At 48.7% G+C, this 17,275-nt stretch overlaps 1 protein-coding gene across 1 annotated transcript in view; it reads left to right on the forward strand.

The window, feature by feature from the left end:
• Window positions 1-326: 326 nt before the first annotated feature.
• The window catches only part of LOC138818154 (lamin-B1), a 36,685-nt gene continuing 19,736 nt past the window's right edge, over window positions 327-17,275 (forward strand). Inside the window, exon 1 of the mRNA XM_070009080.1 lies at window positions 327-713. Within this exon, the coding sequence (XP_069865181.1) occupies window positions 355-713 (359 nt within the window). The 5' untranslated portion in view covers window positions 327-354. The remainder of the gene's footprint in view (window positions 714-17,275) is intronic.

Genomic DNA, 17,275 nt, shown 5'->3' on the forward strand with positions numbered 1-17,275 from the left:
CCGGCGCCGTCGGAGAGGAAACAAAGTGCTGCGGGCGGGAGACTCGGCGGCGCGCTCCCCGCTCGGCTCCGGCGCCCTCGCTCCGCGTCCTCCCCGCGCGCGCGCGTGTTCGCGCGGGCTTCCACCCGGGGCGTCCGCCCCCGATCGCGCGGCCCGCGGTCCTCCCCGGTGCCCTTTGTGCGGCCGCCCCGCCGCCGCCGCCGCCATCCAGGTGCGGCTCCGCGCGCGCCGCGCCGGCCGGTGCCTCGGACCGCGGCTCGGCCCCGGCGGCCCTCCCCGCGCCCGCCCGCCCGGACCCCGCCGAGCGTCCGCCGATCGCCCGCCGGGACCCCGCCGATCGCCCGCCCCTCCGCCATGGCGACCGCGACCCCCGTGCCGCCGCGCTCGGGCAGCCGCGCCGGCGCGCCCGCCACGCCGCTGAGCCCCACGCGGCTGTCGCGGCTGCAGGAGAAGGAGGAGCTGCGGGAGCTGAACGACCGGCTGGCCGTGTACATCGACAAGGTGCGCAGCCTGGAGACGGAGAACAGCGCGCTGCAGTTGCAGGCGAGCGAGCGCGAGGAGGTGCGCGGCCGCGAGCTCACCGGGCTCAAGGCGCTCTACGAGGCCGAGCTGGCCGACGCGCGCCGCGCGCTCGACGACACGGCCCGCGAGCGCGCGCGGCTGCAGATCGAGCTGGGCAAGGGCAAGGCGGAGCACGACCAGCTGCTGCTCAGGTGGGCGCCGCGGGCGCGGGGGGTGGGGGCCGGGGCGCCCGCGTGCGCCCCGCTTCCGGCCGGGAGGAGACAAAGCCCTGCGGTGGGTTTCGGGCGCTGGACGGCGGGGCTGCGCGCCGCCGCCCGCCTGCCGGAGAATGAATGGGCCGCGGAGGGCGGGGAGAGGCGGGGAGAGGCGGGAGGGGCGGGGAGGGGAGGCCCGAGCCCGCCGCCGCCGCCGCCGCTCCGGGGTTGGCCGGGCCCTGGCGCGCTCCGTCCGCGCCCGGAGACATCTGCGGCCGCGCTGCGCGGGCCCGGGACGGGGCGGGGCCTGAGGCGGCCGTCGCGGCCCCCGATCCCCGTGCGCCCCCCCCCCCCCCCCGGCCCGGGAGCCCCGGGTGCTTCCGCTCCCCGCCGGACCCCGACCCCGGCGGGCGGGGACTTCGATCGGGGACCGCGCGTAACCGAGCCGTGAGCCCCCGGGCCCACCGCCGGGCGGCCAGGGGTTCCCCGCGCGCGCGCGCCCCGTGTCCGTGTCCTCCTCCCCGGCGCCCGCGGCGGCCGCGGGGCTGAGTGGTTAGTTTCCTCCAAAGGTGCCTGTGGCTAAAAACGTGCTCAAGGCCGCCGGGCCGGGAGAATCGTGACCTCCGCCCCCCGCGTGTGCGCACCACTCCTAGGCTGTGAACTCAGGGCCCCGCGCCTTTGCTTGGCCTTTTTCTGCCCAAAGCTGGCGCTCCACCACTTGAACCGCAGCTCCACTGCCGGCTTTTTGGTGGCTAGCTGGAGATAAGAGTCTCAGGGACTTTTCCTGCCTCGGCTGACTTCGGACCATCTTCCTGAATAGCTAGGATTACAGGTGTGTGATACCGGTGCCAGCCTTTGGTTTTTAAGATGAGGCTTCCATGCATTGTTCCTACTTCAGCCGTCAGAGTAGCTGGGACTACAGACATGCACTCAGTCACAAGTTCTGTTCCTGTTTTTGAGGACACAGGGATATATGTTTTTGTTTTGTTTTTTGGGTATTTACATTTATAACTCAAAAACTGCTTGCCTCCCGGCTTGATGGCCTCCCTCTCTCCCTCCCTCCCTCGCTCCCTTTCTTTTGTTCCAGTCTTGGGTCTGGGTGCTGTCCCTGAGCACCCAGACCCAAGGCTAGTGATCCTTAGATCTCAGCTTCTTAAGTAGCTAGGATTGCAGGCCTGAGCCACTGGCACTTGGCTGTTATTTATTTTTGATCCCCGCCCCCGCCCTTTACGCCCCAAATCTGGTCTCAGTCCTGGACACCCAACAGTTCTCCTGTCTGCTTCTTTAGTGCTGAGACTTACAGACCCGCTTATGTTCCTGTCGTCTTCCTGCCCCCCAGGCACCGACCCATGGGTGCTTGTACTTGGAAATTCTTTGTGAGATGGGTCACCTTTCTCTGAGTTGGTAGTTGTGTTCTACTTTTCTTTTTTAATTTTTTTTTTTTTTATCCGGTCATGGGGCCTGAACTCTGGGCCTGGGCGCTGTCCCTCAGCTCTTCAGCTCAAGGCTAGCGCTCTACCACTTGAGCCACAGCACCACTTCCGGCTTTTTTCTTTTTGCTTATGTGGTGCTGAGGAATCGAACCCAGGGCCTCAGGCATGCAAGGCAAGCGCTCTACCACTGAGCCACCTTCCCAGCCCTGTGTTCTACTTTTCTATGAGTCAGTGATTATCTTTTGAAACAGAGGGTCAACTTATGTTGTCTCCGTTTTTCTATAATTTTTTTGAAAAGTTTCAAATATGTCATTGGTTATAAACCTAGCACCATTTGTGACATATACCTATAATCCTAGCTATTCAGGAGGCTGAGACTCAGGGTTTTGAGGTTCAAAGCCAGCCCAGCCAAAAAAATATCCATGAGACTTAGGACTGGACATGTGGCTGAAGTGTTAGAGTGGCAGATGTTAGCAAGCAAGCTGAGTGAGCCTGCTTGAGTCCCGAGTTCAAACTTAAGTACTGCTGAAAAGAGAAAAAAAAAGATTTGGCACTGTTACCTGTGTTACTAAGAAGGAAGCATCAAATCCAGTCCTCTTCTGGAGCTCTTCCAATTTTAGAGATGTTAAAATGTGACACAGATAGAGTATCTGGTTTGTACCCCTCACTTGCAAGTGTGGGAGATACAGACGTTGGAGAAATTAAAGCCCCAGGTGTTGAGATTGCCAAGCCAGAGATACCTGGCAAGTGAATGAAAACCGTTTTGTGTGTGGTGATCGGAGCGTTTTCATGCTGTTTTAATAGTCTTTGCAGATGTGCACCAACTGCTTCCCCAGGCTGCCACCTGGCGGATGATAGTTGTAAATGTTACTGATTAGAAATCACAGGCTGGTTTTAGCAGGATTACAAAGAGAAGAATGTATTCCTATCAGATAGGTCAGTCTATGTGGTATAAGTTAGGTATATCTGATGTGCTACAGGAGTGGAAATGAACCATTATAACAGACTATAGGGATTGACAGTTGAAGATCTCTGAAGTATCAAGTGAGAGTCTGAGTATTATATGTAAGTCTGTGTTACAGTGGGTATCTTCCTATTGCAAGGATCAAATGTGTTTTCTAACATATCATCAGTTGCTTGAAACATGCCACATTTCAGCTTACAACTTTCTTGCTTAGATTTGTTCCTAAATAGCCTTTTTTTTTGCTGATTAAATAAAAGTCTGCCTTCAACATATCTGAAACTTTCTGAAGACTTGTAGCCATAATATCTTTCTTTAATTAGCAACATTAGTTATACAGAAGGGGATTTCATTGTTACATTTTTATACAGGTCTAAGTATTTTCCCATTGGTCTTAGCGCTAACCATATATCTGTTATGAATTGGCTTCCCTTGAACTCTGCTCTTAAGACATTTGTGCACTGACATCCTTGGAATCTACCTCATTTTAGTCACATTTTGGATTCTCACTCTGGATCACATTTCTTCCTTTTGCTGGAGAACATCTTTTAATAACTTTTTCAGAAAGAATGGCAGGCAATTGTGTTTCACAAATAAGAGACCGTAGGTCTTAAAATAACTGTTTTGTCTAATGTTTGCTTGATCGCTGGGCTGGACATAGAATACTGTTTTGTCATTTTGTATCAGTACTTTTGCTCTGTTGTCTTCTAACATTCAGTGGTGTTAGTGTTTGTTTAATGTTACTTTTTTGTAGTTGCCTTTTTTTTCCGATTTTCTTTCTAATTGCTTTTGGGAGTTTTATCCTAGCCTGTTTGCTTGCTTGCTTGCTTCCTTCCTTGTTAGTTGTTGGGCTTGAACTCAGGCCTGGACATTGTTGAACTTTTTTTGCTCAAGGCTTGTACTCTACCACATTGAGCCACAGCTCTTTCTGGTTTTTGTTGGTTAATTGGAGATAACTTACCTCCTGCTCTGGCTGACTTTCAAGCTCAATCCTCAGCACAGCTGTCTGAGTAGCTAGGATCATAGGCATGAGCCACCAGTCCCCGGAATTATCCTAGTTTTCTGAAGTTGTATATTGATAAGTCTAGGCATGGATATGCTGTTGACTTCCTGTCTATGAAAAGTACATCCTTCCAGTTTGAAGGATTGTTTTTTATTTTTTTCTATCTGTATGTATATGTGTGTGTGTGTATGTGCATATATGTATTTTTTGACAGACATCTTGGTTATAAATGGGTCATTAAAAGTAATTAGCTGGGTGCCTCACACCTGTAATCCTAGCTACTCATGAGACTGAGATCTGAGGATCGTGGTTCAACACCAGCCTAGGCAGAAAAGTCACTATGAGACTTTTATCTCCAATTAACCAGTCAAAAACTGGAAGTGGTGACATGGCTTAAGTGGTAGAGCTCCATCCTTGAGCACAAGGAGGCTCAGGGACAGCGCCAAGCCCTGGGTTCAAGCCCTGCACTGACCAACCAACAACAAAAGCCACAGCCAATTAAAGATGGGCACTGGTGAGTCATGCCTGTCATCCTAGCTACTCACGAGGCTGAGATCTGAGGACAAGGTTCAAAGCCAGCCCAGACAGGAAAGTCCATGAGACTCTTATCTCCAATGAAGCACCCCAAAACTTTTAAGTATAGAGCAGTGGCTCAAATGGTAGACCTCTATTCTTGAGCAAGAAAGCTCAGGGACAGCGCCCATCCAGATTACCGTGCCTATTTTACCACCCTGCCTTTATTTTTTTATTTTTATTTTTATTTTTTGGTCGGCCGTGGGGCTTGAACTCTGGGCCTGGGCTCTGTCCTTCAGCTCTTCAGCTCAAGGCGAGTGCTCTACCACTTGAGCTACAGCGCCACTTCCGGTTTTCTGGTGGTTTATTGGAGATAGGAGTCTCACAGTCGTCTCTCCTGCCCGGGCTGGCTTTGAACCGCGATCCTCAGATCTCAGCCTCCTGAGTAGCTAGGATTACAGGCGTGAGCCACCAGTGCCCGGCTCACCCTGCCTTTATTTTATTCTGAGTAGTTTACTCAATTTCTTGCTATGTAGTCCAGCCTGGCCTCAAACTCCTGAGCCTCGCATTTGTACCTCTTGAGTTTTGGGATTATAGGTGTCAGGCCTCAAAGCCAATGTTTCCAAAATAATCTTTGACATACTGCACAAAAATATTATTAAGGCATAAATTCTTTTTTTTAAACAAATGGTGTGTTTCTTTTTTGGGGAAAACCGAATTCCTCTGATATTCTTTATCAGTATTTCTGATGAAGAATTTGGATTTATGTGTTTTCGTTTAAAAGATGCATCTGGATGCCAAAGTGCTGGCAAGTGTATCCCCGGCCCGGATGGTGCCCTCCCGAGCGCTGCATGGGTCATGTTCGGCTTTCTGAATCTTCTCAAGGGCTAAGAAACTGGGGGCCTCGTTCTCACCTGCCACTTGCTTGACTCAAAGTTCAAAAACAAAGTCGTAGTCAGGGGCCAGTGGCTCCTCGGGAGGCCGAGGTGTGAGTTATCTCAGGCTACTACCAAAAAGCTGGACATAGAGTTGTGGCTCAAGTGGTAGAGCTACAGGCTGGAGCAGGAAAAGCTGAGAGATAATGCCCAGGCCCTGAGTGTTCAAGCACCCATACACGTGTGTGTGTGTCCATGTGTCCCCGTGTGTGTCCAATGGGAGTACCAAACCTGGTGTCAAAGTCTAGGAAACAAGCCCCAAGCCATTCAACTGCAGGGCATTTCCAACTCCTGATTTCAAAGGGTGTCTGGGAGCGTGTCTTTTTAGGGTTTAACTTAGAGAGTATGCCTAGGTAGTTGTGGTGAACTCAAGATCCAAAGAAGCTGATGTAGAACGGAAGATCCATCACTGTAAAACATGCTGCACGTGTCTGCTGACTGCGTGGCTGACAGCACCCTGTCTCACTGAAGGATGGAGGCTAGCAATTTCTAGAGGCCAAAGGACCGTGTTTGTGCAGAAGCTTTCTGGCTGACAGGATGGCGTTATTGCTTAAGAGTTGCCTAATGTGGTTACATATTAATTAGTGACTGGTAAGGGTGATACAGTTTATCAATATTTGATGCTATCAGCAATGGAAGATTTGTCCTTTTGGGAGTTATTTACCTTTTTTCTTGGAATTCTTTCTGGTTCTTGATAATTATTTTTTTATTTATGTTGGTAACATAAAAAGAGTAAAAACGGTCTTAGGTTGATTCTAATGGTTTTGTTTAGGACTGAAAAAGGAGGTTTTCCTTAGCTCATCTGCCTGATTTTTTCCCCTTTTTTCTTTTTCTTTTCTTTTTTTCTTTTGTGCTGAGGCTTGAACTAAGGAGCTGGGTATTGTCTTTCAGTTTTTTTTCCTCCAGGCTGGTGCTGTACCACTTTTGGCTTTCTGCTGGTTAGTTGGGGATAAGAGTTTCACAGACTTTCTTGCCCAGGCTAGCTTTGAACTATGATCCTCAGATCTCAGCCTTCTGAGTAGCTAGGATTACAGATATGAGCCACCAGTGCTTGGATTGGATTTTGGACTTAATTTGGGTCCCCTAGCAGTATGCTTGCTCTTGGGGCCTTGTGCGTGTTCAGATGACACTGCTAGTTGTGGCATGCTTTCAGCTTTGCTCTCTGCTTGCTTTGGAGGTGGAGTTTGAACTTTTCCATCCTGGGTGGTCTTGAGGTGTGATCCTCCTGGTCTCGACTTCCTGGGTCACTGGCATTACAGGTGTGCACCATGCTGCGCGCTTGGCTATTCATCTGGGTGATAGATAATAGAATTTTAGTACTTTTACTCCTAGAAAGGGTCGTGTGTGTATGTGTGTATATGTGTGTATGTGTTGTATGAGTGTTGTGTGTATGTGCGTGCAGGCATGCATGTGTGTGTTGTGTGTATGTTTTGTGTATGTGGTGTTTGTGTGTTTTGTATGTATCTGGTGTGTGTTTCTGCATGTGTATGTGTTTTATGTGTGTGTGTGTGTGTTGGTACTGAGCTTGAATTCAGGCTCTCTTACTCTTGTTTTTTTGTTTTTTGTTTTTGCTCAAAGCTGGTGTTCTATCATTTAAGCCACTCTTCCACTTCTGGCTTCACTGGTTAACTGGTTTTATCTACCTGGGCTGGCTTTGAACTGCCATCCAAAGATCACAGCTTGGGTTACAAGCATGAGCCACCAGTGCCCAGCCACAGGCAGTCTTGGATCGCCTCGCCTAACCAGCTCCTCTCGTGGGTAAGAGAGGGGGCTGGGGACATTGAAGTCTTCCTGTTGTGGCCCAGATCGGGGACATGTGTTTGGCGCCAGGCCTCGTGGCAGATGCCCTCTTGCGAGCCTCTGCTTTGCCTGCTGCTGAGGAAGCGAGCCGGGTGCGGCCGCATGTTCTGCAGACAGAGCCCTCTGCTGTCTGTGCCTGGGACTGGAAAGCGTGGCCGGACAGTGTCGGGCCCCGTGGGGTGCTGTTTTTGAGATGTGGTCGATAGCGAGCAGGAGGTGATGCGGGGTTGTCACGGGGGGTTGGGGTCCCGGGGATGCCCTTGGCTGACGAGGACCGGCTGTAGGTGAGCCACCGAGATTTCTTTCATCTGAACTTCTCACCAACGACGCTCCCACTCTCTCTGTGCCTCAATAATTCAGAAGAAACCCATACCACGGTGTAAATCTTTCATGCGCATGGTGGAGTTGGCCTTTGCTCTTTAGCCAGGACTCGCTTGCTGCTCTAAGCCACATGTCCAGGCAGATGCTGGGGCCTCAGGGAGGCCGCCCGCGCTGCCCCTTCCTAACCAGCTGCCCTCCGCTGCGGGGCTGCTGTCCCAGCTGAGCCGTGGCTGGGGAGGAGCACTTTTCACTGGAGCACAGCGGGGCAGAGGACTGCGAGGGGACAGTCCCTGTAACCAGGACCATGTCTGTGTGAGACCCTGTCTCAGAACAAACCCGGAGAAAAGCCGACTTGAACTCGCTGTTTATTCACAGAAAACATCGGCTAGAAGACCAGGATGCTTTAATCACCCTTTAAGACTCTGTGCAGAAGTGGGATCAGTTCACTCCTTTGGTGTAGAACATTTGGTTTGCTTCTAGGCTAACCCTTAAAATCTTCACTATTACCTATTAGCGTGGTGGCCATATAATTTAGCATGCAAATTGGGTTACATTTGTATGGAAGAGGGCAGTTCATCTCTGCAGAGATAGCTGGCGTATGAGGAAATGGTCTTGAGCAAATCAGCTGTCCTGTAGCCTCTATTCCATACTGCGTGCGCGTACGTGTGTTTGTGTTTGCTGGCTCCAGCCCACACTTGCATGTGGTGTCTTCCACGCTGGGACTTGTCTCCTATCTGTCATGTTATTCTCATTCCTTTCCTCCTTCCCTCTGGGGCTTCAGCTACCTCATGCCTTTCTTTCAGCTGGTGCTCTGCCACTTGAGTCACATCTCTAGGCCAGCTTCTTGCTATTTAGATGAAGATGGAGAAAAGTCTGGCTTTTCTGCCCAGGCTGGCCTTGAAGTACAGTTCTGTAGATCTCAGCTTCCTGAGGAGCTACAATTGCAGATGTGAACTACCAACCAGTCTTTATTCAGCCCCCTTCTGCCCCTACGGGGTTTCTTGTGTCTGGATGTTATCATATTGGGGTCGCTCTGTCTCATTTCTTCAGGGAAGTACTCTTTGACTAATGGGATTCAGACATTTCGATGTATACCGAGAGAAAAAGTAACACATTCGTAGCACTGTGTGTGTGTGTGTGTGTGTGTGTGTGTGTGTGTGTGTGTGTGTGTGTGTGTGAGTGAGTGAGTGTGTGTGTGTGAGAGAGAGAGAGAGAGAGAGAGAGAGAGAGAGAGAGAGATTTAAGGACTGAAGAGTTCTTCACATTTTGAAAAAAAAATCAACCACCAAAATATTTTGAAAAATGTGCATCTGCTGGACCAGCACAGCCTTCTTCCTTGCCTTTGTTCACCAAGCGTAGAAAGACAGCCCGCAGAGCGCGGGCATGGGCTTCCCTGTTAGGAGTAGCGGGGCCTTTCAGGTATGGAGGAGGAGGGGTGGAGCTTCTTCCCAGATGGGTTGTGATTTCATTGGAGCCCTTGGAGCGCCTGGTCCCATCCCTGACGCCCACTGCAGGTGACTGACTGGAGCTTGCGCACACTTCCATGTGTGTTCTGCTAGTAAATCCTAATGGCAGGGAGCCAGGAAAGGAAGAACAAGGAGGAATTGTCAGTGTAACTTGCACCCCTGTGCTCAGGGCTCCGGCACCTGTCTTTGCCATGGTAGCCAGTCTTCTGCTTGTGTGTGCACAACTCTGCTGCTGTGTCTGGAGTTGGAGTTCCTGCGAGCCAGCACTTCTACTCGGCCACGTGTGTGCGTTTGTCTCCCAGCTGCGCTAGCCACTGAACTGACCCAGGGCTGTCCTTGAGTCACCTCCCAGGCATCTGTCACTGTTGACTCCCGCTGCGCAGTTGCAGCTGTGTAGGTGTTAGTGCTCTGGAATTCTGAGTGTGCGCAGGAAGCAAGTGTGTTCATGAACACACTAGCAGAAACACGGATCATGGTGTTAGCATAATTCTCACCAGAGCTCAGCGGTATGTCATCAGATTTTCTTCTCTGTCTTATCTCTAGTGACCTGTGAAATTAGTACCCCCAGTTCTATAATTATGTAGAGCCCGTTAAAACACCAAGCCATGTAGAAGTATTAGATTTCCTGTCAGTTTGTCTATGGGAGGATTGTGGGTTTAGGCTAGCTGTACTACAGCAGAAACAGGGCTGTAGCTTAAGTGGTAGAGCACCTGCCAAGAAAGTACAGGGCTCGTTCAAAGCCCAGTGCTCTGAAAAAGTAAAACAACACAAAACAGGCAAGCAGACAAGAATGGCTTCCGGAGCCTCGTGCCTTCCCCAGGCCGGGTGATTGGGAAAGCTGGCAGAGGCATTGCAGATTTTCAAGTGTTGGATTAGGATGTTCTACCTGTAAAACCCATGCAAATATCTAAAATCTGAAAAAGCCTGAACTAGGAAATGCCCATCATCCAATGTTTGTTTGTTTGTTTGTTTTGGGTCCGGTCATGGGGCCTGAACTCTGGGCCTGGGAGCTGTCCCTCAGCTCTTCAGCTCAAGACTAGCACTCTACCACTTGAGCCACAGCGCCACTTCCGGCTTTTTTCTTTTTGCTTATGTGGTGCTGAGGAATCGAACCCAGGGCCTCTGGCATGCAAGGCATGCGCTCTACCACTGAGCCACCTTCCCAGCCCCCCATCATCCAAGCTTGTACTAGTAAGCTAGAGCCACAGATACTCGGAAGGAGTCCATGCTTGTCATCAGGTGGAATTTATTGTGGGGATGCAGGCTGCCCGTGTGAGCGTGATGCGCTGCATTCAGGGCGAGGACAGAGCATGTCATGCTGGAACATTCAGGAAAGGCATCGGGAGTGCACTTCCCCTCTGTGACAAAAACCTTCAAACCAGGGAGAGAGAGAATGGTTACTGAGGACAGTCTGGACCGTTTACTCCACTAACTTACGGGGAAAGGTCAAAGTGTTCTCCCTAATACTAGGAATAAAACAAATGTGTCTGTATGCCAACAGAAGTTTTTGCTAAGAATGAGGCAAGAAAAATAAAGTCAAAGGCATTCAGATTGGAAAGGAAGGCATTGCAGGTAATGTGATCTTGCATATAGAAGATCATAAGGAGTCCTTTAGAATGAGCTAATAAGTTAGCTCAGCAAGGTTATAGAATACAAGCTTAAAAAATGTTATTTAAAGAACTTGATTTTTTAGCCTAGGCTGGTATGAAACTCACAATCCTCTTAGCTTAGCATCTTGAATGTTGACATTACAAGTGTGGGCCACCATGCTTGGCTTCACTTGTATTTAAATCAAGCAGTGAACAACCTAAAAGAACTTGGCAAACAACTTATGATAGTAAAAAAAGAATCAAAAGCTTGGGACAAAATTTTATAGAAATAGAAGATTTACATATCGGAAAGTTGTAAAACATGGTTGAAAAATTAGAGAAGACTTTGCTAAGTGGAAATGCTTCACATTCATACATTGGAAGATATTAAATGTCAGTTCTCTTAAGTTGTCCTATAGATTCAGTGTTCTCATCAAATTTCTTGGATGTATTTTGAATAGAAAGAGGCAAGCTCATTCTTGCAGTTCACAGAGAAATGCATCAAAGCGGAATAGCCCAAAATTGCCAAATAGTATTAACCAAGAACAAAGCTGTAAGACTAGCCTTTTCATGATTTAAAACTATCCTAAGTGTGGCACTGGCCAAAGGATAGGAAAGTTCAGGTTATGGCTACTTTGCTCGTCAACAGACAAATTGCTGCAAGGCCAGGAAGGTAGCCCTTGATACTCTATACTGCTAACGGACGAGTTTTGTGAGACAGCCTAATTTGCATCTAGAATCCTAGCTGCAAGAGAGTCAGAAAATGTATTTTTTCAAAAGCTTTCCTGGTGTATGCAAGCATAATGAGAAGGGTGGAATAGACATTGGGTAAACGGGTCCTGCAAAAGGCTGGGATGTGGCACAAGAGACAAGTGCATGGTTCCGAGTTCACACTCAAGTACTGACACTAATAAGAACTCACCTCATTGTACATCCCCCCCCCCCCCCCCGGTGATTTTGGTGTTTTTAGGTGATGTCTGGTTGGAGATTCTGCTTTATTCTCTCTAGAGAATAAATATTTCATGCTCTGCCATAGTGGGTGGGGACCACAGCCCAGGGACAAGGAGCTTTCTGGGGATAGTCTTTGTTTCACACATAGATTCTCCATGAGCCTGTCACCCTCCGTGTAGGTGACTTTCTTTTCAAGATAGCCCTGTGTGTGACTTTGAATTCACTCCTCCATCTGCACCAGAAGTCGCTGTTTCAGTTGGGTTTCGGGACAGGGTGGCAGTCTAATCATTGTGTAAGGTGCCATTTTTTGCCCAGAAATTACATCTTGTCTTCTTGAACCACTGTGTGTGCTTTCCTCTCTTAGTGTGTCAGGGAAGTCCCTGACAAGTCTGGCTTGGTAATTTGCAGTGTTGCATACTATTCACTTGTTAGCGTGGACTCTGAGCCCAGGGCTAGGCCACAGTTTGCTTCCTGCTGTACCCACACGTTTCCCACCCCTCTAGGCTCCCCAGGGTGAGTCACAGAGCCATGGATGCCCAGTTCTTTGGGAGGCTCTTCCTGTGATGTTGGGTTATGCACGACGCGTGGAAGAACAGTGGACTTACAGAACAGTGATGTCATAATTACTGAAGAAAATGTGGGTTTGGAAAGTGGTGTTTTTGGTGTGAAGGTGGCTGTTGGAATTAATGACGGGTGTAAAAGCATTCTCTTCCTAACCACGTTATAAAACATGTTCACTCTTCCCTTCCCCTTCTCCACTCCTTATTGTGATGTCTTTTTCTTCAAAGAACTCATTACCTACCCTTGACACATACATAGTTGTGCACCATGTGACTTCCCACAGTAAGGTGCCTGCATCCTAGACCAGTCCAGACACCTGCAGGTAGGTGACAGAATAGTATTGCTCCGCGCGCGCGCGCGTGTGTGTGTGTGTGTGTGTGTGTGTGTATGTGATGGATAATCAGTTTATTAGGATTTAGTCTGTAAGTGCTTCTAAACCTGGTCTTTTTTTTTAAGGGTGAATTTCTGTTTAAAGAAATGGTCCCATAATCCAGTTTTATTCTCATTTCATATTTTTCCAAATTTAACCTGGTTTCAGTGATGGTTTGCCTGTTTCTGAAAGGATTGTTGCTAATTGTCCGCGAATTGGCTTAGCCAACCACTGGGAGCTGTCCTTGGCAGCTTTTGCATTTGTGCAAAAGCACCTTAATCATTTTGCTTCTGTGGAGAATGTGTCTTGTTAATAGAAATTGTGATGGTCAAGCTTTCAGGAATGTGTGTATTATACTTATTTTAATTACAGGGATATCTGTTCATCTTTCTGAGAAATACTGTGAATCCCTTCCTTCCCTTTTCTCCTTGGAAGGAAGGTGGTTTGGACAGCACTGAAACTGACCAGTGAATGTTGGAGCAGATATATTAGATTATTTCATTTTTATGCCAGAACTTTTATATTAGTATTATTACATTTATTTGTTGGAGACAGACTCTTGTAGGGGGAAAGCTGCCATGTCTGGTAGGACAGAAGATTTTTATGTAGGCATATTAGTAGTCTTTAAGCTCAAAGTTTATTTTCTTTAAAAGTCTGCACTGTGGCTACGCTCTGAGTCCTGGGCAGTGCTGTTTGCTGCTTCCGTGAATAGTGCCCCAGTGCTGTGCGCTGCAGCTGCCACCGCACCGTCCCAGGGAACCTTGCGGCGCCTGCAGCACCATGAGCAGCGCTCCAGCAGCTGGCCCCGCTGGCTGGCTCCTGTGTGGAGTGGCCATGTTGTAAGGCATGAATGACTATTTTGTTTTTTGGCGGTCATGGGGCTTGAACTCTGGGCCTGGGCGCTGTCCCTCAGCTCCTCAGCTCAAGGCCAGCGCTCTACCACCTGAGCCACAGCGCCAGTTCTTAAAACTGAGACAGTTCTTAGGAGTAAGTGCCAACTTGATGTTTTCTAAAACTACTTTGTTTTGCTGGCTGTGCTTGAGGGTTTGACGTTTGTTTCAGATATTTAAAGGAAATGGGTGATTGATTGTGATTTGTGATGTGTGATTTATTGTCAGGAGTGTGCATATTTCTAGCATTAGTTCCTATAATGAATTTCAAAGAGAGCACTGGAAGGTCTGTATGTGGAGGTAGAAATAGTTTAGCTGGCAGCTTGATGACAGAACAAATCCACTCAGGAAAGAGTGAAAGAAAAACGTATTCCAGCACCGAATGTGATGGCTGCTGATACCTTTGGTTCCTCTCTAAATGATCTCCATTCTGTGACTCTGGGAAGTCACGTGGTGCTTAAGTGGTAGCCAGTTTGTTTATGTGTGTGTGTGTGTGTGTGTGTGTGTGTGTGTGTGTGTAAGAGTGTGTGTGAGTGGTGTCAGTTCTGCAAGCTTCTGTGTGTGCACTGTGCTGACAACTACCCCTGGACCGTGCATGTCATATTTAATAAGTGAAAACCAGTGAGCAGCTTAGGAACCACTGTCCACCACTGCTGGCCTCCATCCACTGTCCACCACTGCTGGCCTCCATCCACTGTCCACCACTGCTGGCCTCCATCCAGTGTTCACCACTGCTGGCCTCCATCCAGTGTTCACCACTGCTGGCCTCCATGCGCCCTGGATGTGGGCAGCCCCTCTGCTCTGCCACTCTTTGATTCATGGCTCTTATCTGATGGTGACTTGGATGCAATCTTAATGTTTTCATGATTCATTCAGCCTTCGAAATGGGCAGCGAGTAGAGAAGGCATCTGGGAATGTGGATTGCAGAGATTATAGAGGTATTCTTACAGTTAGTTGTGAAGATATGCTACTTTATGCAGGATGAAAAAGAACAGGATGGAGTCTGGCACCAGTAGCTCACATCTGTAATCCTAGCTACTGAGGAGGCTGAGATCTGAGGATCATGCTTTGAAGCCAGCCAGCCTGAGCAGAAAAGTCTATGAGACTCTTGCCTCCAATTAGCCATTATTTGGAGAGAAAATTCTCACAGACTTTCCTGACCCCCTGGCTTTGAGCCATGATTCTCAGGTCTCAGCCTCCTGAGTAGCTGGGATTATGGGTGTGAGCCACTGTACACCGCTGACTTCGTACTTGTCGAGTGGGCCTCAGATCTTTCAGGGCCACTTGGTCTTGGCGTATCTGGTTATTTTGGGTTTTACTACATGGTGTGTCTTCTCATGATTTATTAGTTCTGGTTCTCACTGTCACCTGTGTGGTTGATTTCCACAGTTCAGATTGTGAGTGGGACGAAATCTGACGGGCTGTTCTGAGAGCCCATTGGCTTCTATCAGATACTACACCGGTTAGGTGTGAGCACAGCTGTCAGGGGTGTGGTTGGAATATAGTTCCTCAGGACAAACATGGCGGTTTGGCTGGTGTCCAGGTCCTCTCTTTGTGGACCTGCTCTGATGTTTTACCTGCGTATGCGTATGTCTGTGTTGTCGGCAGTACTTTTTTCAGGAGGCAGTCCAAGAAACGATTACTATTAAAATTTCTTTTGGACAGTCCATAACTACAACTCCCTCATCTTCTCCCTCCCTCCCTCCCTCCCTCCCTCCTCCTTCCTTCTCTCATCTCCCTTTTCCTCCTTCCTCCTCCTTCCCTCTTCTTCCTCCTCCTTGATTATTAGACCTTTCTAATGATCATGTTTTTAAAAGTTGTTAATAGCAGTTTTTGTGGGAAGTGGGACTACCTCTGTGTCAATGGGAAAATGCTGATGTTTAAAAGGTAGAGTGTGTTACTGCTTGGGCTGGATGTGTAAGTTAGAAGTTCCTTGCACTTGTAACAACATTTCCAACTTGGGATTTGTGTCTGTTTTATATGCTCAGAATGTGAAAGTTGGAACTTCAAGAAAGCATGCATCACAAGGCGGTTACACTGTTGTTGGATAGCAGTATATTTTGCGTCACAGGGCAGTTACACTGTGGTAGGATAGCAGTATTTATTTTATGCGTCACAGGGCAGTCACACTGTGGTGGAATAGCAGTATTTATGTGACTCTGAATTTGATGGGGAGTAACACAGGCTCAGCACTTCCCGCAGTGGCACAGAGAAGCTTCAGTCAGTTCCGGTCACCAAGGCCATCCCCCCGTTAGTCCTGCGCTCTTCAGCTTGCTTGGTTTGGGGTTTGTGGATATACCATCAACATACCATAGTCATCTAGGTGTCCAGCCTTTGATTAAGTTTGAGGTTCCTGGGTTATATGTGCTGTACAAGATGTTCATTGGACAGTGACTTACATGCGTAGATTATACACTAGGCCACTGTAACTAAACACAAGAATGATGCTACAGAAAATAAGCTCATTTTTCCAAATTACTGCATCTAGTCTTGTTACACCTTAGCAGTGAGTGGCGCACAGCCCCTGAGGGCACAGCTTCTCTCCTGATGGGAAGAGCTGCATGAAGCTGCGACGTAGTGGTGGTGTAGTTGAGGGTTTTTTTTATCACTTGCTTTTGTAAGCACCGTAATATGCTACAGAATGTGACTCTATTTTAAATTATGTGGACTGTGATAGTAATGCTGATTTTTTTTGGGGGGGGGCGGGCTTGAATTTAAGGCCTGGGTGCTGTCCCTGAGCCTCTTTGTGCTCAAGGCTAGCACTCTACCGCTTGAGCCACAGCACCAATTCTGGTTTTGGAGTGGTTCATTGGAGATAAGAGTCCCATGGGAACTTTTCTGCCCAGGTCAGCTTCGAACTGCAATGCTCAGATCTCAGCCTTGTTTAGCCAGGATCACAGTAGGCACCAGACACCAGTGCTTTAGAGTAGATGAAGTAGCGGCTCTTTTCACCAGATCTCCTTCTTCCTGTAGAAACGTAACATTTGAAGAAACTAAGCATTTAGCCTGAACACTATTATTAATTTTTGATCGGTCCGGGGCTTGAACTCTGGCCTTGGGAACTGTCCTGGGCTCCTTTTGCTCAAAGCTAGCTACCAATTTAGCTTTTTCTGAGTCTGACGGACTTTCCTGCCTGGGATGGCCAAGATGATCCTCAGATCTCAGCCTCCTTTGTAGCTAGGACAGGCATGAGACCCCGTGACTGCTAGCTGTAAATTATAATTGCATGAGCCTTTAAGTTTTTCACTATTGATTTTTGTGTGCTGGCATAATCTCAGCGCCTTGTGCGGTTTTTGCTCAAACTTCGCTAGAGCCACATCTCTACCTTCAGCTTTTCTTTCTGGCCATTAATTGGAATCCCACAGTCAGATTTTTCTATCCAGCCTAGCTTCAAACCTCAAGCCTCAGTCAGGTAGGTCTCAGACTTCTGAGTAGCTAGAATTACAGATGTGTACCACTAGTACCCAACTAGATCCTTCCTTCCTTCCTTCCTTCCTTCCCTCCCTTTTTTCAGGTCTGGTCGTGGGGCCTGAACTCTGGGCCTGGGCGCTGTCCCTCAGCTCTTCAGCTCAAGGCTAGTGCTCTACCACTTGAGCCACAGCGCCACTTGTGGCTTTTTACCTTTTGCTTATGTGGTGCTGAGGAATCAAACCCAGGGCCTCAGGCATGCAAGGCCAAGCGCTCTACCACTGAGCCACCTTCCCAGCCCATTTTTCTTTGTTCTTAAGCCTACACTCTGCCCTTTGAACCACAGCCTTACTTCTGG

Source organism: Dipodomys merriami, unplaced genomic scaffold, assembly GCF_024711535.1.
Source record: "Dipodomys merriami isolate MVZ:Mamm:240054 unplaced genomic scaffold, mDipMer1.0.p SCAF_72, whole genome shotgun sequence".
Taxonomy (NCBI): domain Eukaryota; kingdom Metazoa; phylum Chordata; class Mammalia; order Rodentia; family Heteromyidae; genus Dipodomys; species Dipodomys merriami.